This window comes from Solanum verrucosum, unplaced genomic scaffold (assembly GCF_900185275.1).
Source record: "Solanum verrucosum unplaced genomic scaffold, falcon-dt-bn FXZP01000137.1, whole genome shotgun sequence".
Classification (NCBI taxonomy): Eukaryota; Viridiplantae; Streptophyta; class Magnoliopsida; order Solanales; family Solanaceae; genus Solanum; species Solanum verrucosum.
In genome coordinates, this window is record NW_026020405.1 from 239,347 (window position 1) to 264,800 (window position 25,454).

Genomic DNA, 25,454 nt, shown 5'->3' on the forward strand with positions numbered 1-25,454 from the left:
GAAAGCAGCAGCTTCATCAATGGTTAATTCAGAAACATCTAGTGCATGATATAGAAAATAGTACCTTTGAAATCTCACATTCTCCGAACTCAAAGCATCTCTTAAAGCTGCATAACCATTTGCAAGACGAAATGCAGCAATGGCAGGCTTGTTGTGCCTGATTAAAGCTGTAATAAATGAAAAATAAAAAGCTAATTGATCAGCACTACTGGAACACAGATGACATGACAACAAAATTTAAAGGACACAATTAACTAATAAATCATTCAGCAACAGGAAAAGTACCCACATGAAATTGCACCAAGAGCTTTTGTGCGGGCAGTAACATCAGGATCTGAGGTGAAATTTGACAGAAGAGGTTCTAGGCCATTAGCTTCCATTACCAGCTGTTGGCTCCTCGGGTTGTTCTGAACAATTGTACTTACAACTTCTGCCGCTTTGGCTCTAATGTTTGCATGGGAGTTCTTTAAGTAACCAAGAAGAGGCACCAATCCACCAATTGAGTTCAGATCTGCCGAATTAACAATAAAGGGAGAGAGCATAAGATTAAAACTATAATTACCTATTGAAGGCTCCAATAGAAAATGACAATAAAAATGAGTAAAGAGAACAAAATCCCCAAGGAATGAGGAGGGAGAGGACACAGAGCAGAAACTTCAAGAGTTGATAGTGAGGAATAGCTATGAGCCAGAAACACTAACAAAGTATAGACCACTTCCCCCAGGTCTCTCTGGTCCTCTTCCCTTTTTCTAATTTCCATAGCAGTACCAAGGAATACCTCCCCCAGGTTCAAGTGGCTCTTGAGAACCGATATAGCTTAGTCATAGGCATTCCAGATAACATTGATGCTGTAAAGGATGAGAGACTAAATGGTTTCCTTTGTTTCATACTCTTTGATCCTCTTAAAGCTCTTTTACTGCAAGTGTTCCATTCTATCGAAGGAAGCAACCAACTACCGAGCTCTTAAAGAGGCACCAGAGTCAAAACATCTCAAACTGTAGGACATACCTCTAGGTTGAATAGAAGACTTGAGGACCTCATATTGTAGAGCACAATAACACCAAGAGTACATTCATACAAAATACATATTAAATGAAAATTGTGACTGCTTATATAAATAATCAGAATTAAGCTTGGAAAAAAGCAGGACAGAGGAGGATCAGAGTGATGTATAATATGGACTAATTAGTGTCACAGCTTGGTCCAATATGCTTCATTTTTATTTTCTTTTCAACAAGTAATTATTATCTGAACACAACCAATTACATCCAGTAGGAACAGAGATAAACATAAGCTAATTAGGAGTGACATCCAAGAGGATTACGTGTGACCGAGGTTTTTATTTGTTTGAATATGTGATTATGGAGCACAAACATCTTCAATAGAGATTAACATGAAGTTGCATAACTTTACTGAGCACTTATTGTCACACATGGTTTTCCTCAAGATGAGTGGATGTACGTTCTTGAATTAATCGGAAGTAAAAGATGAGAGCAATATCATTACTGCTATTTTGTGGCAGAACGAAGTTCATCAGTCTAAGAAAAAACCAATGTAGAACTATGTTGCTCGAACTCTCCAAAAATGTTGCCGCACCCGTGTCAAATCCTCCAAAAATGCACTATTTTTGGAGTATCCGACATGGATGCCGGTAAGTAGCTACTCTACAGAAATGCAGGATGCTTGTCAGGGGATAATTCACAAAACATGAAATAATTAGTCTTGGCTCCTAGATGAACACAATGATATGAACTACCATGTCAAAGAACAGGTCAGCAAAAGAACAAACTCATATAATCAATGAAACCACTCCTTGATCAGGGCTTTTTTTTTAATTGTCGAGAAATTCCGAGGGCCAGTGGTGCACGGGAACCAGTTCAGAACTAGGCAATAATTGGTACACACCACTACTCCTGTCCACTTGAATACCGTGATTTTGAATGTGGCAGAGTTCAAACACATGACGTCCAAGATTCAATTAAACCTACATGATATTATTAAGTAAATGGACCTTTGGCCGACTGGACCCCAAAAGCTAGCTTAAGAGGTGAGGATTGAGCAAAAGACCATATAAAGAGACAAGGGGCCATTCTTTCAACCAATGTGAGGTGCTAACTCTCCTCTGAACACCCAGAGTGGACATCTAGAGCGTGAACAATTTAACATAGGGGCCTAGTATTCAGTAAACTAAGAATATATTGGTGTACCTCTAACTCCATATTAAGAAATGGACCTTGGGCCTAAATCAACAACAAAAACTAGCTCATGTGACAAGAATTGTCCAATACTATAAGGAGACAACAATCTATAGTATTCTGATACGAATGCTAGAAGAAAATCTAGACGAGCAACATGTGGAGATAATCTATCTTAGTTTCTTTGTTTTAAATAGTGTTGAAGATAAAGGAAACTGAAGACATATAAATAATTACACTATATAAATATATAAGCAGTAATTATTTATAGTAGTTATAAGCAAAAGTTATTACCAGCCGCAGTAACTGTTTCTATCTCTATCTATTAGGAGTTATCTTTATGTTTATTATAAATATGTCTATTTTAGGAGAATTCTGGAGAAGGAAAATATTGTTATTGTCTTTGTATCTGGAGATTTGTCCACTCCATACGGACATAGTTATTGGTTAATACAGTGTTTAAGATTCTTGCACTTTAATTAACGAGTAAAGTTTCATTTTCATCTTAGTTTCTATCATATTCCCTCAACTAATGTGGGACATTCTAACAGATATATCATCAGATAAAACCTTCCATAAATCAATCAACTAGGCCTCAATTCCAAACTAGTTGGTTTTTAAGAATCATGTAATACTTGTAAATACCAAATCATGATATGCATACGTTGCTGAAGACCTAAATTACACCAAGAACTCACCATTAGCCATGTCAATTGATTCAACATGTTCTTGTAGCTCATCCAGCATATCTGTAAAATCATCAGGCCAGCAAATAAGACAAAATGAGCAAAACTCATAAACATGATTACACATTATCCAGAAAAACTAAAAGCCCAAATGCCTCAAAATCAAGCACCTTCAATATCTTGGGAAGTCACTCCCTGTGATTCCAAAACCTGCTCTGGTGTTTGCATGACAAGTGTAATCTCCTTCATTCTCTTTATTACATCAACAGTTTGAGCTTGCATAGCCTCCATGAACCACCTCCTGTCCTCCTCACTGACCCACAGTAATACAATCAACCAATAACTTCAATATAAAACCAACTTTCACAGAAAAGAACAAATAAAAATAGAAATTTCATTCAAATTACTACACCAATCAATCAATCAACGACAATAAGATACCAAGTGTAATTCCACAAGTGGGGTTTGGGAAGGATAGTGATGTTGTTTCCGATAGACCCTCGACTAAAGTAAAACCATTACAACACAATTCGAAAAACGAAAACAACTGAAGTAAAAAAGGCAAGACAAAATGCTAAAAGAAACCATGACAAAGCATACTAAAAAGGAACAATCCCTACACCAATCAGTGAACAAATAAAAATAGAATCTTTATTCAAATTACTACCCCAATCAACCCCAAAACCAATTTGCCTGCTACATAAATCCTCTTTATCAATTCCACTCATATTTCAACTATTTTTAGCTTGTCCTCAACCTACAAGGCTACAACACCCATCTTTTATACTACAGCCTTTGAAAACAAGAACAATGAGCCCGCCCCTCTACCCTTCTCCACTTAAACACAAGAGGCTTAGTTCGCACAGCACACAACTCAAACCTATAAACTATCTGAACTATAATTACTATTCAATCGAAAAAACCCATATCAAAAGTTTCAATCTTTTTGCTATAAAAGAAAGAAATTCATTATCATCATTATTGACAAGATTCAAATTTGGTTACCTCAAATTGCGAGAAGGAGGATTGGTACCATCAGCATGAGATAGACTCCATTTCAATAAACCATCCCAATTAGGTCCTTCTTTCGCCATTTTTGATTTCGTGGTTGGATTTTTTGGAGTTTGATTTTGGAGAAGAAGAAGAATTTATTGAAGGGATTTTAGAGAAACTAGAAGGTACGGGAACTTTGGAGAAGAAGGGATTTATCTTGGAGAAGGGTTTAATATTTGTTTATATTAAATTAAATTAAATAGAGATGTGGTATATTAATAATAATATTAGGGATATAATTACCTCAAATTTAATTCACTCATAATTTTATAAAACGTAAAAATCATCTCCACATTCAAACTTTACTTTCAAAACATTTTTTTCCTCTTTATGTAAAGTCTTTTTTATATTATATATATATAATAATAATATAATATAATCATCTTGTGATAGGTAAAATATAACAATATTTTTATGAACTTGTTACAAAATGAAACATTACGTTTTTTTTTTATATAATTTAATTATAATCTTAAGTGTATTATCTACCTTCTACGTATATATATGTATGTGCTTAGACATTTTTAACTGAAATGGACCTTCAAGAGATGATCGAGAACCCCCCCCCCCCCCAAATTGCTTAGGGGTTGCACTATGTTGCGTGGACGAGATCTTCTCTCCTTTTTGAATTCTTTCTCCCACACATTTTTTTTATCTTCTTTCAATGAGGAGAAAATAATAATTTTTCATACGGATAAAAAGTTAAATTTTCATTAGAGTCACATGTATTATCTACATATATATATATATGTATATGTGCTTAGATATAAATTTCACTTTTTGTTTATTCCTATTTTTTATCATCTATCTATATAAATAAGTAAAAATTATATAAAGCACATAGTATAATAAACAAATTACTTCATGTCCCTACTCTTTCATAAATTACGAAATTTCCTTCTTTTTTTTGTGTTGCGGATTCTTTAATATGCGGTCGAATACTTTAATTAAGAAGCTGTAATTATCAGGTCAGTGCGTTAAAAAAGGGATTTTAACAGTTTTATGCGTTAAGGGATTTTAAAATTAACTGCCACAATTCACGCATTAGTAATTTTGCCTAATAATAATGATCTATGTTACTATTTTATGACTCATGTCTAATAATTCTCAAATTTGATACTTTAGGAAGTACTTTTAGGTTACTATTTTATGATGCAATAAATGAATAATGTTATGTTTTGTTATCTGCCAACATTATGTGATTGTCAATTTATTATAAAAATTAGATTGGTATACTATGTGCTTTTTATAATTTTTACATAGATTAATAGTGCCAAATAGATGTGATGTGTGTCAAAGTTAATAGAGACAACATTTAAAAAAGGTATCATTTGAATCAATTATATATCATATACATAATATATTCTTCTAAATTTTGTATCTACTAATAATAGAGTATCAGAAGTTGTATTTTTTACCAATATTATATATCATATACATAAAATTTTGATATTTATGGACATAATTTGAGTTTTCATGCACAAAATAGTTTTCTGGAAATTAAGTATAAGCTTATAAAAAGTTAGAGTGATTTTAGTATAAAGTTTGTGTATATGATACTTGATATCTTTGAAACTTTGTCATGAAATGATAAAATCGTATCAATTTGAAATGTTTTAGACACCTATGTATCATATACCTAATATTTATGTAAGTAAAAAATATTTAGTATCATCTTATAAAATATAAATTGTACAGTGTTGTGTAAACAATAAAATTATGTCATTTTAAGATACATAATTTTGTATCATATACTCAATATGGGAGATGAAATTTTGTATCGGATTCACTGTAGTAAAATCTGCATTGACATGTATAATACTTATAATATAGAAAAATTAATAAGGTATTAAAATGCAGTGAAAACTAATTTAGAAGCGATATAAAAAGTGTGGAAATAAAAACTCTTCAAAAATAGAATAATTAATTACTTAGAAATATAATATAGATCTGGAGAGGAATACTACAAAACACTTAATGTTTCTCAAAACAGTAAAACTTCACATCTTTACGGTAAGTCAGTCAATAAACAACTACTCTACATTAATCAATTCATCATCTGCCAGTAGAATGGAAGCCGCATTTAGCCTTATAGGTTCATCATTCTCGCTAACATATCCGGCATTGACCTTGTCGGTACCATATTTCCATAACAGTGTTGCATATCTTGAGCGAAGATATTCACTTCGAAAAGGAATTGATGGGACCTTGATTTCGTGGCTCAAAAATTCAGCAAAAACAGCTACATATGTTCCACAGTCGCTGCAAACAGAAAGAAGATACATTATGAATTGAATGAAATGTGTAAATAAGATGAACACCAGATACATTATCAAACTTTAGGGGTTGTGAAATCGGAGTTTGAAATGGCTGATTCTTTTGCACGTCTGGTGTTGTCTTTGGCACATTATTCTTTGTTTCTGGGTAGAAACTCAACATTTCAGTATGTACCAAGATACTTTATTTTTCAACAATGAAACCTTAATACCAACAATTGATAAAATATCAGTGTTTCTGGGTAGAAACTCAACATTTCAGTATATACCAAGATACTTTATTTTTCAACAATGTGTTTCATCAACAAATGTAAAATTTATACTCAATATCAACATCAGATAAAACATCAGTGTTTCTAGTAAAAAACTCCAGTTTTCAATATATACAAAAAACTATATTTTTCAACCATATCTTTCATCTACAAATTTAAAAGTTAAACTCAAACCCAAACAATCAGTGTTTCTAGGTTAAAACTATAGATTACAATATACACTATATACGTTTATTTTTCAACAATGTCTAAAATTAAAAGCAAAAGAAAGACATATCATGGGTAGTGTTGGTCGGGAAATGGGAGGGGCAACCTTTCTACCCCTTTTCTTTTTAGTTTTTGCATCCTTTGCTTTAGATGATGACCCCACTTCCGTTTTCGATTTTCTCTTGGTAGAAGTTCGATTCGCCATTAATGCCGTTGCATGCAAGCTTTTAGACCTCTGTTCAGTCAAGTCGCCATTAATGCCGTTGCATGCAAGCTTTTAGACCTCTGTTCAGTCAAGTTGGGGTGTTCAGATTCAAAAATTTGTTCATTGTTAGGTGTTATTAATTGGGAAATCCCAATATTAAAAGACAGATGATCCATTGTGACAAATAATCCGAAATCGATTGAAGCAAAAAAATGATTTTGAAAGAAAAATGAAGAAGAAGATAATACCTATTTTGAACATTGGGACTGTTGAATCGTTTGAAAATCCAATTGCTTTGAAAGCGATAACTGGTTTGGTAGTGGGAAAGATTATAGGCGAGATTTTGGGGGTGAGGAAGATGGGTTTGGTTTCTTTCATAATTAAGTATCCGGAAAAGAGGAATTGGGGAAAAGTAAGATTTTTTGGATTTTTATGAAAGAGAAGGGATTAATTGATAATAGATAAGCATATGTAGTGTGCTTTAGTAATTTTGCCTATAAATAAAGGGATTTTGATCATCTATCAAATTAAACTCTGGAAGGCCTTTGAGTCCAATTGTTTATTCTTGGCCCAATAGATTTTCTCAATCCAATAATTATATATCCACATTAAATTGGGCCTCATTCATAATATCTATTTGTAAAAATTAGGCAAATTACATAGTATAAGAAAGAAATTACTTCATTTCCCTACTCTTTCATTAATTACCAAAAATCCCTTTTTTTAGTGTTTTTCGGATACATAATATAGCAGTGTGGATACTTAATATAGCAGCGCAGATACTTTAATTAATAACGGGTGGATACTTAAATTATTAAGTTGTTAGCAGCACGGATACTTAATTAACGGGCGGATGCATAATATAGCACCACGGATACTTTAATTAATAACAGGCGGATACTTAAACTAATAAAGTATCCGGTTAAGTTGAATTGGGGGAAAATAAGGAATTTTTGTATTTTAGTAAAATAGTAGGAAAATATTGAGAATAGGTAAAGAAGTGTTGTGTATTTAAGTAATTTTTCCTATCTATTTCCATTCATCCCTAGTGTCATGTCCCGCCAGACTCTAAGTCCATGACACTAGTCCCTACAATGACATGGATCGCATTGCACTTTTTTTTTAAAAAAAATTTCTTAAAAATAATAATAATTTTTTTTTAATCAAAGTCGAAAAACAACTTACAAAATAGCATTGTAAGTTTATTATTCTTTTCCCCTATCCACCCAACATCCCCTCGCCTTGATTATCTCAATCCCAACTCTCCACCATATCTCACTCTTATAGAGGTGTAGTGTTTTACTGGATAATATATAAATTATTTTTGAGATACTAATATTTTAATTACTTAAATAATATTAGAAAATAAGTTTAAAAAAATCACTTATTTTAAAAATATATATAAAAAATACTTTTCATGAAAAACATTTTCCTCCGTTCAAACGGTTCCTAAGAAACTCTAGAGTAATGTGTTCAGTTGCTATATTCTGGAGAAGCCTGTGGCAAAAATAATTTATGTTTTATTTTACTTATCTTATATTAAAAATAGATTTTTGTAATTCATTTGTATAGCAAATTAAGAGAAATTTATTGTTCATTTGTTGTAATATTAGCCTTATTACTAAATAACTATATAAAGTATATATTATTTCCTCTATTCTAAAAAGTACTTTAGTAAACAAATAAAATATCCCAAAATAAAGTGTCACTTTCAAAATTTAAGACAAAAGTAATATTGTATGTTTTTTCAACCATGTCTTTGTATCAAAAAACTTTTTTCTTAATAATGCATAATTTTCCTAATAGATAGAGCTCTATTAGGAATATATTATTTTCCTATATATAGTATATATTATTTCCTTATTAAGTAAACTATACTTTCTATAATTATTTTTTTAGTTAAGTGTAAAATAAATAAAATTAACATTTATTATAAGACGAAAAAAATAATTGTCAGATTTAAATTTACAAAATATAACTAGAAACTCTTTGATAAATATATATTTTTAAAAAATTATGTCAAATCAAGGAATTTTTTAATTCCTGGAAGATTCTCTAGTGGCGTTTAAAAAGTCTTCGAGGTAATATACAAGTTGTTCAGATAATCATAGAAATATATACAAACGTGCATTGTTTAAATTGGTCTTTTTGTCACCAAATTTATCACGAACTTTTTGTTTGTTTCACTGGAAATGTCTACATCGTGTTACATGAGTTTGTTTCCCAATCAATATGAGTTACGTTGTTGCGGTGTAGTGGTTGATATGATTGCTTTACTTTTAATTAGAGGTGTCGGATTCAAGTATTTGAGGGGGTTCAAGTCTTGTATATGGAAGAAAATTATATTGAGAGTGTCATTCCCAAATGAAATCGTGAGTGTTCGTTATGACTGTTTCACTCATAATTAGAGGTTTTGGATTCAAGTGTTTGAGAGATTCAAGTCTTGTGTTTGAGAGAAAATCATATTGAAAGTGTCATCCTCAAATGGATCCCGCAATGCAAATGCACAATCCAAATTTAATTAAAACTCCAATGATTTTAATCTAGAATTAGAATATATAAGTGAATTCACTATTTATTACTCCTTCTAGTTCATATATAAGTGAATTATTGTGATTTTCTTATAGTTTAAAAATTAAAATAAGTAAATTCTTTAAAGTTTGAGAATTGTTGATACTTCTTTCTATTCACCCTTCTTTTAATGAGAGATTCTTAACTACGTTACATTTTATAGTCAAATAGTTTGGAAATATCAAAAGAAGAATAGTGAAAATTAGCTTTTACATTTTTTATCCTTGAAAATATGTCACATCAAAACTATTCATTTAATATGGACTAGACAGAGTACTTCCATCGTTTTAATTATTGACAGCTGCATGTAAGTTAACTTAAAGCTACTGTGATTAGTTAGCTAGTGGTAAGTTAGTAATTAATACTCCCTTCATTTTAAACTTATTCATTTTACACGTTTACTAAGAAATAATGATTAACTATAAGTAGCTAGCTAGCTACACTGTATTTTCAATGCAACAATATTTGATAAAACTACATTACTTCTTTTTCTTCTCCTCTCATTACTCTATTATTTTATTTGCTTTAAAAGCACTTAAAATAGGTCAATATAAATATGCTCCAAGTCTTAATTTATTCACTATATAAAAGAGAGTAACTTTATATTGAAGGATGACATTCTTTTAGTTACACTTTGAAATCTTCAATTAATTTAGAGTTATTTGAGTTATACAATGTTGTTGGGCTATTGCATCCTGAAGAATACAAGTCAATAGTCATATTGTTGCATTAATATAAATTATACCGCATTAAACTTAAATCTCTTTAAAGAACGTGAAATATTCACACATCAATCTAAAAGTTTATTTGTTTTATATTTTAATTATAATTTATGATATATTCATCGATCCATCGCCATGTTAAAAGATGTTTGGTGGATCAAAGAGATGTGTTAAGAGGGTCCCCAATTTTTTCCAAGGATTGTGTTGCCCATATTATAGTAACATGTCATGTGCTAGCTTCAAACTCATTTGAAGGGTATTTTGATGTGTTGATTTTACAACACAACCCATGTGCCAAAGTAAACTTACAAGTTTTAGATCTAAGATGCTTTCTTCAACTTCACTTATTTTTTACTTTAGTTGAGTTCTTCACATTTATTTGAGACAAGTGTCTACTTTTGCATAACTGTCTTGAGAATCCCAAGAATGCTTTAAAGAAGCAATGAGTGAAATCAATAAAGTCTCATTAATGCCTCACTTGTGATTAAACCATTGGGAGGTAAGTAATAAGTTGCTCTTTTTGAAAAACACATGCACTAATAAGATATATTTCTAATTGACAAGTTAGATTTGTTCGAATTGTTGAACATTTGTATCATGATATCATCATCAGATTAAGATAATGGGGATTATATTAATTTTTTTAATAGTATGATGTGCGGAAAAAGAAAAGGAAAATAAGATACATATTTCTAACTTGAACTATGCTCCATCCCCTTTTTACTTGTAATTCATTATATATATACAAAAAATGATTTTTTAATATTGCAGAGAAATTAAGATCTACACTTTCCATTACAATATACGAGGGAGGACGCTTCGTTCCTAAAAGGCTTTTTTGATTTCCTTCACTTTTATCTTTTAAAGCTAATACGGCAATTCATTATTACATTATTAATCTCCTCATAATTAATTTCTACATTATTAATGTTTATATAGATAATTATTGTAGCATTATTTGTGTACGAACAAACGTCCCCTAAGGTGTTTATTACTTTAATAGGAAGTTTTAAACAGACAAAATGATGTGATTTTAGTTGATTAGTCCATTTTCTAGGTTTAGTAGGATTTGGCGGCAGGTAGTTGTTGAAAGCCATTAAGTCAATTCTTATGTCCTTCACTAAGACCAATTGCCAATTGTCATGCATGAAAAAGTTAGGCAAATTTTAGGATGCGTTTCGAAAAATAACTGAATTTCTTACTTATATTTTTTTTTATATATATAATCTAAATAAATATTATAAAAAGTGAGGAGTGTGTGTCGGGGAAACGGGCGAGGGGGGAAAGGATTAGGGATGTGGGGTGCGATTTGGGGGGGGGATAAGAGTTGACGTGGGTAAGTAAGTGAGTTGAAGATGAATTTTGTTGGAGGGTGAGAAAGACACAATTAAAGTAAAACTGAAACATCATCACATATTGAACTGGTTTTTCCGACTTTCATTAGGAAAATTATTCTCATTTTCAAGATATTTTTTTTAATCAATCCAACATGAAAAAATTGAAAAATATCAGCAACGGACACACCCTACCCTAGGTTCAGTTGGAAGCTTTTACTACACACGTAACAACTTTAAGATGTTGGCCAGTCTGCTACCAACCTTTCATGATTATGAAATATAATCAATAAAAGAGAAAATAAATAAATATTACTCTATAAAAATTCAAACAAGACAAATGTTCTTTCCTTTTCTATTTAATAAATTTTGATTGTACAAAATCATGAAGACACCACTATCGTTATCGTTAAGGACTTAAGGGTCACTCTTAGATTGATCGTGTGGTATAATTAATTTTAACAAAAAATCTATACAAAATAATAAAATAGCCATTTAATTAATGCAATATTGGGTTGGCCCTATTTAATAATATATGTATTAAGTTATGTTGGTATCTATATATTGTTTTATATGTTGGTAGTGGAAGGTATTTCATCGAAATCAGTAATTTCTCTGTAAATTTTATCATGTATTTATCTTAAACGATTCATTTTATATGTATAAATTAATAATTTAAAACTTAAAAAAATAATAATTCAAAACTCATAAACTTTAAATTCCGAATCATCTCCCGAATAAAATGTTGAACACATCCATTATAATGAAGATTAGACTTTAAGGACAAAAGAAATACTTATATAACAACAACTCATTATTATTAATTACTATCATATAATTTTTTTTTTCATTATTCACCACTATATAATAATACATTCATTATTACTTACGCCATAAATAATTCCTTCATAATAATTTCACATAATTAATTTGTAAATCAAGTGATTCTTAACGAAGAAACATCAATATTTTAATAATTAGAAAATTCGAACAGTTTAGTGACTGTCTAAATTTTAACCTTATCGATGATTAATAAAATTCAAATCTCAAATTATAATATATTCTACGATTTCTCTTTCCCCTTCTATTTTACTAATAAGTTTTTTGAACGTACCTATTGTGTGTTTGATGAAAAGCACAAACTAATTAATAACAGTATTAGCAACCACAAAATGTGGGATTTCCACTGATTATTAAATGTTAATCAACCGCCCAAAACATCGTTTCCAAATCTTTTCAAGCACCTTTAAGGTGTTGTTTGGTCATAAATTAGATTAGTTATATATGATTTAGTTATATCGGATATAATATTTATAAATTAGTTTTATTGTACTCAATAACAAAATTATAAAATATAGATTGACTCATTATTTATATATATTTTAGTTATATTTTGGAAAATCCTTCCATCATCGGTTCAATTCTAATTCCTTCCACGTGATTAATTTGTATGTGTGATCAATGGCAGAGTAATCTTCTGTTAATTGATATTCTTTCATCAAAAAATTACACTATTTAAGTGGATTATAAGTTTAGGTTTTATGCATAAATTATAACATTTTAGTTTTTGATATTTTGACACTTTTCAATAAAATTATTGACTCAGTTATTTATGCGATTATAGAATGATAATAACAATAATTTTGATGTGCTAAAGTTTAAACAAAGCAGTTACAAAGCCACTCAATATAATATTAAGATACAATACATAAGTGTTTTTTAATTGACATAATACATAAACATGAGCCTTAACTTGATTTCAACGGATAACTATGCTCTCTAACTTTGAGTGTGTACAAGTAAACACTTAAACTTGTATAAAATTGAACAAATTGACACACGCGTCTACATGATATAATACACGTAGGACGTAAAATTGCTATATAGGGTGCCATGTAGGAAGAATGTGTCTATTTATTTAATTTTATACAAGTTTAAGTGTCTACTTGTGCACATCCAAAGTTAAAGGTCATAGTTGCCAGATAATGCCAAGTTAAGAGTCATGTTTATGTATTATGTCTTTAATTATATACATGTTTGTATATTTATGCACACTAAAAGATCGTATAAAATTAAACAAATAAACACATGTGTCCTACGTGACACCGGACGTAACAACCATCCAGACAGAGGGTTAAAAACGACATCGTAACAAACTTTCAATATTGCTTAGCTTTAATGGCTATGACCAATTTTCACTTGAAGCCACCATCACCATAGAAATTTCACACAAACTCTCTGTCCCCAAAACTCAAACACTAAACTTTTTTCCTCTTTCAATTCACCATGAAATTACTTCTCTTCTTCTTCCTCACACCATTTCTCTTCTTCCTCAAATGTTCTTCCACATCAAATTTCAGTACCCAAATTGCTTCACCAAGTTTGATTTTACCCCTAAAAACTCAACAAATCACATCTGGGTTTTCCGCACCAAATAAACTCCCATTTACTCACAATGTTACTCTTACTGTTTCCCTTTCAGTCGGTACGCCTCCACAGAATGTAACAATGGTGCTTGATACAGGTAGTGAACTCTCATGGCTACATTCAAATTCAACCCGAATCAAACAACCCATTTTCAACCCGAACCGCTCACTTTCCTACAGACCCGTTTCTTGCTCCGAACCCACTTGCACGACCCGAACTCAAGATTTCTCCATTCCAGCTTCTTGTGATTCGAAGAATTTCTGTCATGCTGTGCTTTCTTACGCAGATGCTTCGTCTTCTGAAGGGAATTTAGCTATGGATACGTTTACGATTGGCGGGTCGAATTTTACGGGTACGATATTCGGGTCAATGGATTCGTGTTTCAGTAGTGATTCGGATGAAGACGAAAAGACAACCGGGTTAATGGGTATGAACCGTGGATCTCTATCTTTTGTTTCACAAATGGGGTTTAAGAAGTTTTCTTATTGCATTTCGAGCCTTGATTTTTCTGGTATTTTACTTTTTGGTGAATCGAATTTTACTTGGATTTTACCGTTAAATTACACTCCGTTAGTCGAAATTTCACTTCCATTACCTTATTTTGATCGAGTTGCGTATACTATTAAACTTGAAGGTATTAAAGTGTCGAATAAATTACTTCCGATACCCGAATCCGTATTTATACCCGATCATACCGGGGCGGGTCAAACCATGGTTGATTCGGGTACCCAATTTACTTTCCTATTAGGTCCAGCTTACACTGCACTAAGGAGTGAGTTTTTGAATCAAACTATGAGAACTCTTAAGGTCCTTGAGGATCAAGATTTTGTTTTTCAAGGTGCAATGGACTTGTGTTATCGGGTACCTGTTAATCAAACGTGGTTACCTAAGTTACCATCGGTTGGTTTAGTGTTTCGGGGTGCAGAAATAACGGTTTCAGGAGAACGATTGTTGTATCGAGTACCTGGTGAAATTCGGGGAAAAGATTCGATACATTGTTTTACGTTTGGAAATTCCGAGTTACTAGCGGTTGAAGCGTACATTATCGGACACCATCATCAACAAAATGTATGGGTGGAGTATGATCTTGAAAAATCTCGGATTGGTTTTGCTCAAGTACGATGTGATATAGCGAGTCAAAGATTTGGTTTTTCTCGTTGAAAGTTATATATAGTTCGAGTCAAAAATTGCAGAGTGGTTCTATCGCGGCCCTAATGATAACCAATGGAGATGATGGAAAACATGTCATGTGATAAATGGATTTTTGCAAGTAGAGGTTTGAGTGGTCCCAAAGTAATGTATATAACACCCCTCAAATTTATGAATTGCCATACTTGGAGTTGCAAGACATCAAGTGAAGGTGGGGGTAGTTGTTTCAAGACTAGAAATGGTTGGTGATTTTTTTTAAAGAGAGGCCTTCACCATTTTGTACATTTTGTGATTCAACATAAAGGATGTGTTGAATTTTCAAAGGCAATTAATAATCTTCTTTGTCTAGTTATGTATTCTCATTGAGTTATTTTGTTTGTATGTTATTGAAATAAATCTTTTAGTTGATTGAATTAAAGTTTTGTTACATATTAACATAATTGTATCACTTCAAAATTATTGTCATCCATTGTATATCAATAGTAATATCTAATTTGTTTAGGAGATTTGCTCAAATAGAACCATTAGAGTTTTTTTTTTCAAATTTGTCAATGTTTAAAGAGTTCATGCAAAAATAATCATAAATTTCATGATTATAACTTTTTCCTAAGTCATGTTGAGTGGCAGGTCAAAAAGTTATGCTCATATCACTATTCTATCTAAATTTTGAATTTACACCTTGCACAAAATTACATGTTACTTGTATTTTAGGTGTGTAACATAATGTATATCCATAAATTACATATTACTTAAGTAAAATTCCTTTGTGTGTCCCATATTAGACATTCCATACTCTAATAATAATAATAATAATAATCTCCTTATTAGTACTGATGATGAAAAGGGATAGACACCGAACAAGTGAAAACCCTTTTCTCACCAACTTAAGCTTCTTCAACTCTCATCTTCCAAACTTGTAATACTCGATAAAAAAAATTTTCGTATCGAACGTTTATATTTATAAATCAATAAATATCTTGCACATATATATATATATATATATATATATATATATATTTTCACAATTACTGACTATGATTATCTGTTAACAATTACTCCATCTCATAAATCTTACGTATAACTAATAAAAATATAAGTTGTCGATTGTGAAATATCTATAACTCATAAATTGACAATTGTTCTCGACGAAGTAGTTGTATTGAGAAATCATTTTTCACCTGATATGTTGACAAATAAAAGGGAAAATATTTGAATCCCCATTGGCCTCAATTTATCTTAATTCTTAGGACTCAACCTGGTTCAATTTATCTCTCTTACTTTTTTTTAATCAGTTGATTTTTTATATTTTTAAACAACTCTTTAATTTTATTTTTTTAGATGACATATTTAAAATCATAAAATTAATTAACATCTTGGTGATTCATTCAATATATCTAATAGTTTAAGATCACCTTTTGTACTTTTTAAATTCCGCGTCAAGTCAAAATCAGACAAACGAATTAAAACGAGAGAGTAGCATAATATTACAATTTTCTCATGATAATGACAACACTTTGTAAAAACTTTTTCCTCAAGGCTATATATCATGTATGGAAGACCGTCAAAATCATGCCTATAGTTTTTTTTTTTTTTTTTTTACCGTGGTTTCCGGGCGTCGCTTTGCGAACCCGACTAGCTGTACCCACCGGGTCCCGCTGTTTCAAGGCGGGTCCACCACGGTTAGTTCCACGGGGCCCTGGAGACGCGGCCGGTTTGTAATGCCTCCAGTGGCCCTGCTGGGGCTCGAACCGGCGACCTGAAGGACTTTGTCCCAGGCCTTTACCAGCTGAGCTACCCCTCAGGGTTACCTATAGTTGTCTATATATGAAGCCTAAATTAATTAATCCTCAATGAGTCATTAAGAAGGAAAATCCATACGCATAGTGAAATATTTGCATGACAAATATACTAATGATATACAAATTAATATACAAAAAAATATGTATTCTTTGACACCACTCTAAAGTTTGTTTCTACAACAACAGTTGGTCTAACCAAACATAGCTTACAATCAACCTATTCACTTTTCTCTTCAATTCTATATTTTTTTTTTTATAATTTCACCAAATCAACCAAACATCTCTATATATACACATCACTCCCATGCACTTAATAGAACAACAACAAGAAGTCAAGTTTTGTAACAAAAGGAAAAAAAATCAGAGAGATTTTATTTTCTCTACGTGAAAATGGGTTCTATTGAAATATTTCTCGTCTCTCTGATGATTGCATCGTGTCTCCTCCCTAGCGTTTCCGCTGCAACCAGACACTATAAATTTGAAGTATGTATACATATAATTGCATAGTTTCCTAAGTGAATTATTATTTTTTTATTTAGAATTAATACTATATATATACTTACATTTATTTTTTTCGTGTTTCAGATAAAAATGCAAAATGTGACACGACTATGTCACACGAAGAGTATAGTTACAGTAAATGGACAATTTCCTGGACCTAGAATTGTGGCAAGGGAAGGTGATCGTCTTGAAATTGAAGTTGTCAATCATGTTCACAACAACATTTCCATCCATTGGTAAACGAATTAACTTTTATTTTCGTGAAATTCATAAGGTTCAACGAGCAATATTTAATATTTCGCGATTATTATATAGGCATGGAATTCGACAAGTTCGTAGTGGATGGGCAGATGGACCAGCCTATGTAACACAATGTCCAATTCAAACTGGCCAAAAATATTTGTATAATTTCACTATAATTGGTCAAAGAGGAACTTTTTGGTGGCATGCACATATTTCATGGTTGAGATCAACTCTCTATGGTCCTATTATTATTCTTCCTAAGAAAAATACTCCTTATCCATTTGCTAAACCATACAAAGAAGTCCCCATCATCTTTGGTAATGAACAAATCATAATTAATTGAAATTTTTATAATCCTTGACTAATTTATCTATAAGAAATTAATTATTTGAATACAATCTATATGTCACACAGGAGAATGGTTCAATGCTGATACTAAAGCTATAATTTCACAAGCTTTACAAACAGGTGGAGGCCCTAATGTTTCCGATGCTTATACTATCAATGGACTTCCTGGACCTTTATATAACTGCTCCACAAAAGGTAATAAAACAATTATTTTGCTTTCCATATAATGTTAGTGCACTAGAATATGATATTAACACTTTTAGATATGTTTTTTATACAGATACTTTTAAACTAAAGGTGAAGCCTGGAAAGACATATCTTCTTCGATTGATCAACGCTGCACTTAATGATGAGCTTTTCTTCAGTATTGCAAATCATACTCTCCAAATTATCGATGCTGATGGAGTTTACGTTAAACCATTTGAGACAAATACACTTATTATTACACCAGGGCAAACACATAATGTTCTTCTCAAAACTAAGCCTCATTTTCCTAATGCCACATTTTACATGATTGCTCGACCTTATGTGACAGGTTCTGGTACATTTGACAACTCTACAGTTGCTGGAATTTTAGAGTATGAATCAAAAACAAAACTCCATTTGAAAAATCTACCGCTCTTTAAGCCTTGCCTTTACTACCAGCTCTGAATGACACAAATTTTGTCACCAATTTTACTAGTAGATTAAGAAGTCTTGCGAGTCCTCAATTCCCTGCTAATGTACCTCAAAACGTCGATAAACGTTTGTTTTTCACAGTAGGTCTTGGAACAAGTCCTTGTGATCAAAACAAAACATGTCAAGGACCTAATGGTACAAAATTCTCAGCTTCAATCAATAATGTGTCATTTATATTACCTACAACTGCTCTTCTTCAATCTCATTTCTTTGGACAATCCAAAGGTGTATACAAACCTGATTTTCCTTATAGTCCTTTAAATTGGTTTAATTACACTGGAAATCCTCCAAATAACACTCTTGTTCATAATGACACAAAACTTATGGTTTTGCCATTTAACACAAGTGTGGAGTTAGTAATGCAAGATACAAGCATTCTTGGTCTTGAAAGTCATCCTCTTCATCTCCATGGATTCAATTTCTTTGTTGTTGGACAAGGATTTGGAAATTTTGACCCTAATAAGGATCCTTCAAATTTTAACCTTGTTGATCCTATTGAAAGGAACACTGTGGGTGTTCCTTCTGGTGGTTGGGTTGCTATTCGATTTCTCGCGGATAATCCAGGTAACTTTATAAGAATTTGCATTCAAATATCATTCGAAGTATTATATATCTGGTTAAAATTTCTAACTCTACGAATAATGATGTATGTATGTATGTTTGTTGTTTGTTACTAGGAGTGTGGTTTATGCATTGTCACTTGGAAGTTCATACAAGTTGGGGATTGAAAATGGCTTGGTTGGTTCAAAATGGAAAACTTCCAAATCAAAAGTTGCCTCCTCCACCAATGGATCTTCCCAAATGTTGAGAATTTAATTTTGTGCAATTTTTGTACCTTCCATTTTTTTTTTATTTGATTATGTGTGTGAGAGAGAGTCAAGGATTTTTTGTAAATTCATAACTCTTATTGATTTGCAATGAATAATGAGAATTAATATACTTATAACCTTCCTTTCAAATTATCTTACTATTCCTTGCATTCAGAATAATCCACAATTATTGTAAGTTGTATATACTTACGCTAGCTATATTGGTACCATACGAGGCTTGATGTCGAGTTACATGTTGTTGTAGGTCAACGACAACATGTATCTAAGCAGAGCTATTATACCCTTTGATACAGCTGACCCTATAAGAATGACCTAAGAAGATGAGGGGTTGTTATTAAATGCCACAAATTTGAGGCAATGTGTGACAATTGATGATAACAAAATGTCAAATACATGCCTACTAGATTTGACTATATTGTGTGATTATTTGTCATGTATACATATTGATGTTTGGCTGGCCTCAAGAAAATGACATTACAGAGTTTACATTGTAGACTTGAGCATTAGGAGATAGATAGTCATATTTGTGATTATTATCAGCACTAATCCCAGGAGAGTTCTGAGCAGACATGGAGAAATTGTTTTTAGCCATGATTTTTCAGTTTCTTGGTTTGCTTTTTCATGCTCCATTAGGCTATGCAGCTGCAGAAGATCTCGACTTCACCTACAACGGGTTCCACTCAACAAACTTGAGTCTTGATGGAATAGCAGAGTTCACATCAGATGGTTTGTTAAGGCTAACAAATGCTTCTCAATTGCAGGAGGGTCATGCTTTTTATCCTAGACCTATCAATTTCATGAATTTAGCATCTAATGGTTCAGATTTCTCTTTCTCAACCACATTTGTCTTTGCCATAGTGCCTGAGTACTCGATTTTAGCTGGTCATGGCATGTCTTTTGTGATTGCACCAGCTAGAAGGCTTCCAGAAGCACTTCCAAGCTCTTATCTTGGCTTGTTTAATGATTCTAGTAATGGAAATGCCACCAGCCATGTTGTTGCGGTGGAATTTGACACGCTACAGAACCGTGAGTTTGATGATATTGACAGCAACCATGTTGGCATTGACATCAATGGCCTAAAATCTGTAATAGCCAAGCCGGCCGGTTATTATAACAGTAATGAGCAATCCTTCAATAACTTAACTCTAGCTAGTGGCCAGCCAATGCAAGTTTGGGTGGAATATGATTCTGTGGATAAGCATATGAATGTCACAATAGCTCCACTGCACGTTGCAAAACCAGACCGTCCTCTCCTGTCCTTAGTCTACGATCTTTCATCTGTCACGGATGAAAACGTGTCTGTTGGCTTCTCAGCATCCACCGGTGCAGTTGTTTCAACACATTATATCCTTGGATGGAGCTTCAAATCGAATGGAATGGCTCAAGGACTTGATCTCTCTCAACTTCCTAAGCTTCCTCGAGTAGTACCTAAGAAAGAATCCAAGCTTTTATTGCTTGGCTTGCCCGTGATTTCTTCAGTTTCATTTGTGATTGTAGTCCTGGTAATAATTTATTACATAGGAAAGAAGATGAAGTTTGCTGAATTGCAAGAAGAGTGGGAGCTTGATTATGGACCACACAGGTTCAAGTACAAGGATTTGTACACTGCCACAAAGGGCTTTAGCAGCAAGGATTTGTTGGGATCCGGCGGATTTGGTAGAGTCTACAGAGGGGTATTGCCCATATCCAACATTCAGATAGCAGTCAAGAGGGTCTCTCATGAATCAAGACAAGGGATGAGGGAATTTGTTTCAGAAATTGTTAGTATTGGCCGGCTACGTCACAGGAATTTAGTACCACTTTTGGGTTATTGCAGGCGTAAAGGAGAGTTACTTCTGGTTTACGAATGCATGCCTAACGGAAGCCTAGACAAGTATTTGTTTGACAAACCAAGCTGCACTCTTGATTGGAACCAAAGATTTCGAGTCATCAAAGGCGTAGCATCAGGACTAGTCTATCTTCATGAAGAGTGGGAACAAGTAGTGATTCATAGAGATATAAAAGCGAGTAACGTGTTGTTAGATGTTGAATTAAATGGAAGATTAGGAGATTTTGGGCTAGCAAGATTGTATGATCATGGGACAGATCCTCAGACTACGCATATTGTTGGAACTATCGGATACCTTGCCCCAGAGCATACAAGAACAGGCAAAGCCACAACTAGCACTGATGTATATTCATTTGGAGCATTTTTACTTGAGGTGGCTTGTGGGAGAAGGCCAATAGATCAAAGGGTATCAGATGAGGACCTCGTTTTGGTTGACTATGTATTCTCTTGTTGGACTAGAGGTGATATTCTTGAAGCCATTGATCCAAACTTGGGCAATAACTATGTAAAAGAAGAGATTGAGTTGGTACTAAAACTTGGACTATTGTGCTCTCAGACAGAACCAGCAGCTAGGCCAAATATGAGGCAAGTGTTGATGTACTTGGAAAATGCCCTGCCTTTGCCAGAGTTATCACTGATGCAAACTTCAAATATTAGCTTAACTTTTGCAGGCTTTGATCATTCTGCAATGTCATGGTCTTCTTCTGTTACTGACTCCCTTCTCTCTGGTGGTCGATGACTCGGGCGAAATTTTAATATATTCCTAGTAAAAATAAAACTTGTTATATAAGCTATATTTCTTCCACCTAAGGTTGTATACTTGGTTCATTTAGGCATCTTGGAGTGAATATTTTCTTTTCTTTAATCCTTTAAGCTTATGAACCAGTTTTGTTTCTTGAATTGGAAAGAAGACTATGAGAAAAGTCGAGTTGATTCATTTCTCAAATAGTCACTCAACTAATAGTTATTATCTTATAAGACACTTTCTTCGTCGAAGAAAATTTTGACTTAACTTGCATAAATTTGTCCATACATGTCTTAATTGGTGTGGAAAATAATCACATATTATATTCTTTCTACACAGCTGCTAACAAAAGAAAATTTTCCAGGCCATATAGTGTAAATGAAGAATAGTACATACCCACAAAATTTGACTATTCGTTCTTCTACTACTAGTCACTATCACAATTCACAACCAAGAAATTATGTTAATTAGGACCACAGTGAAGAAAACATAAGAATTTGCTTAAAAGGGTGTTGATCATTTCAATTATCACATCTTCTTATTAATTATAGTTGAATCTGAGTTCTAATGAATTAGACCTACAGTTCACCGAGGACAATAGGAGGATATGGAGATCGAAGATTAGTCTTATTGCGTGCAGCATTATGCATAGAATGAGGCATATATAGAGAATTACAGCCGTTAATTATTACATCTTTCAACTGTTAGTAGTGAGGAGCTATTTCTACAAGCCATTCCGGTTTCAGTTCAGTAACCTGCAGCATGTACTCCTTACTCGTCAAGACTAGCTCATGGTAGACAACCCATCTAGGAAGCTCCTGAGCTGGGGTGAATGTTAACTGTTTGGGGATTTTTTAAAATTTGGGTGGGTTATTTTAATTCAGAATTTTGATAATGACGTGGCCGAATTATAATTGGCCACGTGTAGAAAATGGTTTTGCAAAATCACTGTTAAAAAATAATGGCATGAACGAGCCTTTTCTTAAACGGTACTGGCATAGATAAGCCAAACTTTTAACGGATGGCATAAATGAGCCTTTTCTGAAAGTTCGATGACATATTTGAGCCTTTTCCCTATTTTAAAATTAAGGAATCCTAAAATATATGGTCAAGAGTTCTAAGTCTTCAACATAATTATAAGATACGTCTATAGTTTTGAAGTATTGTGGCAAATGTGAAGTTGCATATTGACGGTTTGACGCAATAGACCAAGTAATTGTAACACACATGAAAAATTGAGAAAAATCGCTTAATTCCTGTAAGTTGGTCCATAAATGCCTAAAAAATACGAAAAAAATGGTGAGACTGCACTTACGGCTCTCCCCAACTCCCTACAATGGGTACCGTAAAAATTTTCCGAAAAAATCCCCCAGAAGCCATATTACCACAATATTCATAAACTAACACGCACAACAAACTAAGAAAATCGACTATTTCCTGTAAATTGCCCACTAAATGCCCAAAAATCACATAAAAATGGTGAGAATGTACGTACCACTTCCCCAATTTCCTACAGAGGGTTTCGGGAATGTTTTGCAAAAAATATTCAATAAACCATAACACCACAATAATCATGGACCAACACACATGAAAAGCTAAGAAAATTGCCAAAATTCTTGTAAATTGACCATAAAATGCCCAAAAATCACGTAAAAATGGTGAGGTTGTATGTACCGCTTCCCCAACTGAGGGTTCCGTGAAGTTTTGCATAAAAATCCTCTAGAAGTCATATCAGCACAATATTCATGGTCTAACACACACGAAATAAGAGGAAAATCGCATAATTCCTGTAAATTGCCCCTAAATGTCTAAAAATCACGTAAAAAATGGTGACACTGTACGCATCGCTCCCCCTACTCCCTGTAGAGAGTTCTGTGAAGGTTTTGCAAAAAAGATTCTTCGGAAGCCATATCACCACAATGTTCATTAGCTACCACACACGAAAAACTTAGAAAATCGCCTAATTCCTATAAATTGACTCCTAAATGTCTAAAAATCACGTAAAAATGGTTAGATTGTACGTGCCATTCCCCAACTCCCTACGAAGGGTTCCGTGAAGGTTTTGTAAGAAAATCCTCTGAAAGTCATATCACCTATTATTAATGGGCAAACACACACTAAAAACTAAGAAAATCACCTAATTCCTGTAAATTGCCTCCTATATGCCCAAAATTTATGTAAAAATGGTGATATTGTACATACCGCTCCCCTAATTCCCCACGGAGGGTTTCGTGAAAAAGGAAATCCACTACAGTACTCATGTAACAATTTAATTTTTTTTTTACCTTTGAACGTGCATAACTCCAAAACTTACGACTAGAGTTTTTTGAAGTCAACGATAATTTCATTTTACAATACTCTTCACATTTACGTACATGGATTGTTGAAACACGACTATTAATTTTCAAATATCAAAATATAATATTAGTAGAAGAAGATAAAAGATTGAGAAAATGTGAAGTGAATAAGAACATATATTTATTGTTGAAAATAAGATATTCTTTCACATGAAAGCTAGTAAAAAGCTAATTCAAAAAATTATAGTCGTCTATTTATGAGCGAGCTCCCTTAAAACATTTGAGTTGTATTTTGAAGTGGAATAGATGGAGTTAACGTTGTTTTGGATAGTTTGCTCATTTGTGGGCGAAATGTCTATGTTGATTCATATATTTAGAGAGGGTCCCTTTTAATTTGTGGTGCCCAAAAAATGTTCGTTTTGAGGCGGACCCTAGACACAATTACCACTAAAATATACTTTCTTTGTGTCCTACTTAAAGAACTTAAAATACGTAAGATTAGCCACCAAAATTTTACTATTCAACTTACTCATAATAAATTGTACCAACATTTTCCTACAAAAAAAATTTCCCTTCACAGCAAATTCAACAAAAAATTACTAGCTTTGGTATCTAAATTTGACATTTTTTCCACTTCTTATTCAGGATCCTCTTGCAAAATGATTGTACGATGAAGCACTAAAACCTAATTAACAGTAGGAATTTTGCATATAGGTGCATTTTATGCGTGTGGATGTATATAAAAGAACTGTGGTGAGGGTGATGTCCGCTGAGAATTCAATTAATTAATAAAAATGTGCTCTCTCTAACAACTTAAATTTTTAGATAAGATGATCACATACTTCAACATGATATCAGAGCAGACAGAGGTCCTGAGACCGAATCACACTGCCACCCATATCAAAAAGAATTTCAACGTACTTGACCAGACTAGGGCTGGTCAAAAAGGACTCGTAGGCAGGCAAACTTCTAAAGAAGGGGGGCTATATATGATAGCTTAGGCGAATCCCCCATCGGAATGAGATAGAAAACTAGGTAATAACAGTCAAAGAGTGCTTTGTGGTTGCAGTTTGTCATTGTCAACATGT

The 25,454-nt window shown here is 32.8% G+C and overlaps 3 protein-coding genes and 1 pseudogene across 3 annotated transcripts in view; 3 read left to right on the forward strand and 1 right to left on the reverse strand.

Moving 5' to 3' along the window:
• The window catches only part of LOC125840407 (uncharacterized), a 203,681-nt gene that overhangs the window by 927 nt on the left and 177,300 nt on the right, over nucleotides 1-25,454 (reverse strand). Inside the window, exons 2-6 of the mRNA XM_049519385.1 lie at nucleotides 3,887-3,985; nucleotides 3,052-3,194; nucleotides 2,894-2,944; nucleotides 290-511; nucleotides 65-167 (exon numbers count right to left, since the gene is read on the reverse strand). Of these exons, the coding sequence (XP_049375342.1) occupies nucleotides 65-167; nucleotides 290-511; nucleotides 2,894-2,944; nucleotides 3,052-3,194; nucleotides 3,887-3,975 (608 nt within the window). The 5' untranslated portion in view covers nucleotides 3,976-3,985. The remainder of the gene's footprint in view (nucleotides 1-64; nucleotides 168-289; nucleotides 512-2,893; nucleotides 2,945-3,051; nucleotides 3,195-3,886; nucleotides 3,986-25,454) is intronic.
• LOC125840291 (aspartic proteinase PCS1) lies at nucleotides 13,762-15,109 on the forward strand. The gene has a single exon (XM_049519256.1). The coding sequence runs from the start codon at nucleotides 13,808-13,810 to the stop codon at nucleotides 15,107-15,109; it is 1,302 nt and encodes a 433-aa protein (XP_049375213.1). The 5' UTR covers nucleotides 13,762-13,807.
• On the forward strand, nucleotides 17,276-19,581 carry LOC125840391 (laccase-17-like; annotated as a pseudogene).
• Nucleotides 20,075-22,063, forward strand: LOC125840293 (L-type lectin-domain containing receptor kinase IV.1-like). The gene has a single exon (XM_049519257.1). The coding sequence runs from the start codon at nucleotides 20,087-20,089 to the stop codon at nucleotides 22,061-22,063; it is 1,977 nt and encodes a 658-aa protein (XP_049375214.1). The 5' UTR covers nucleotides 20,075-20,086.

What these genes read in the sequence shown, in the direction of transcription:
- LOC125840293 (XM_049519257.1), top strand. Translation starts at nt 20,087, where the DNA reads ATGATTTTTCAGTTTCTTGGTTTGCTTTTTCATGCTCCATTAGGCTAT.
- LOC125840291 (XM_049519256.1), top strand. Translation starts at nt 13,808, where the DNA reads ATGAAATTACTTCTCTTCTTCTTCCTCACACCATTTCTCTTCTTCCTC.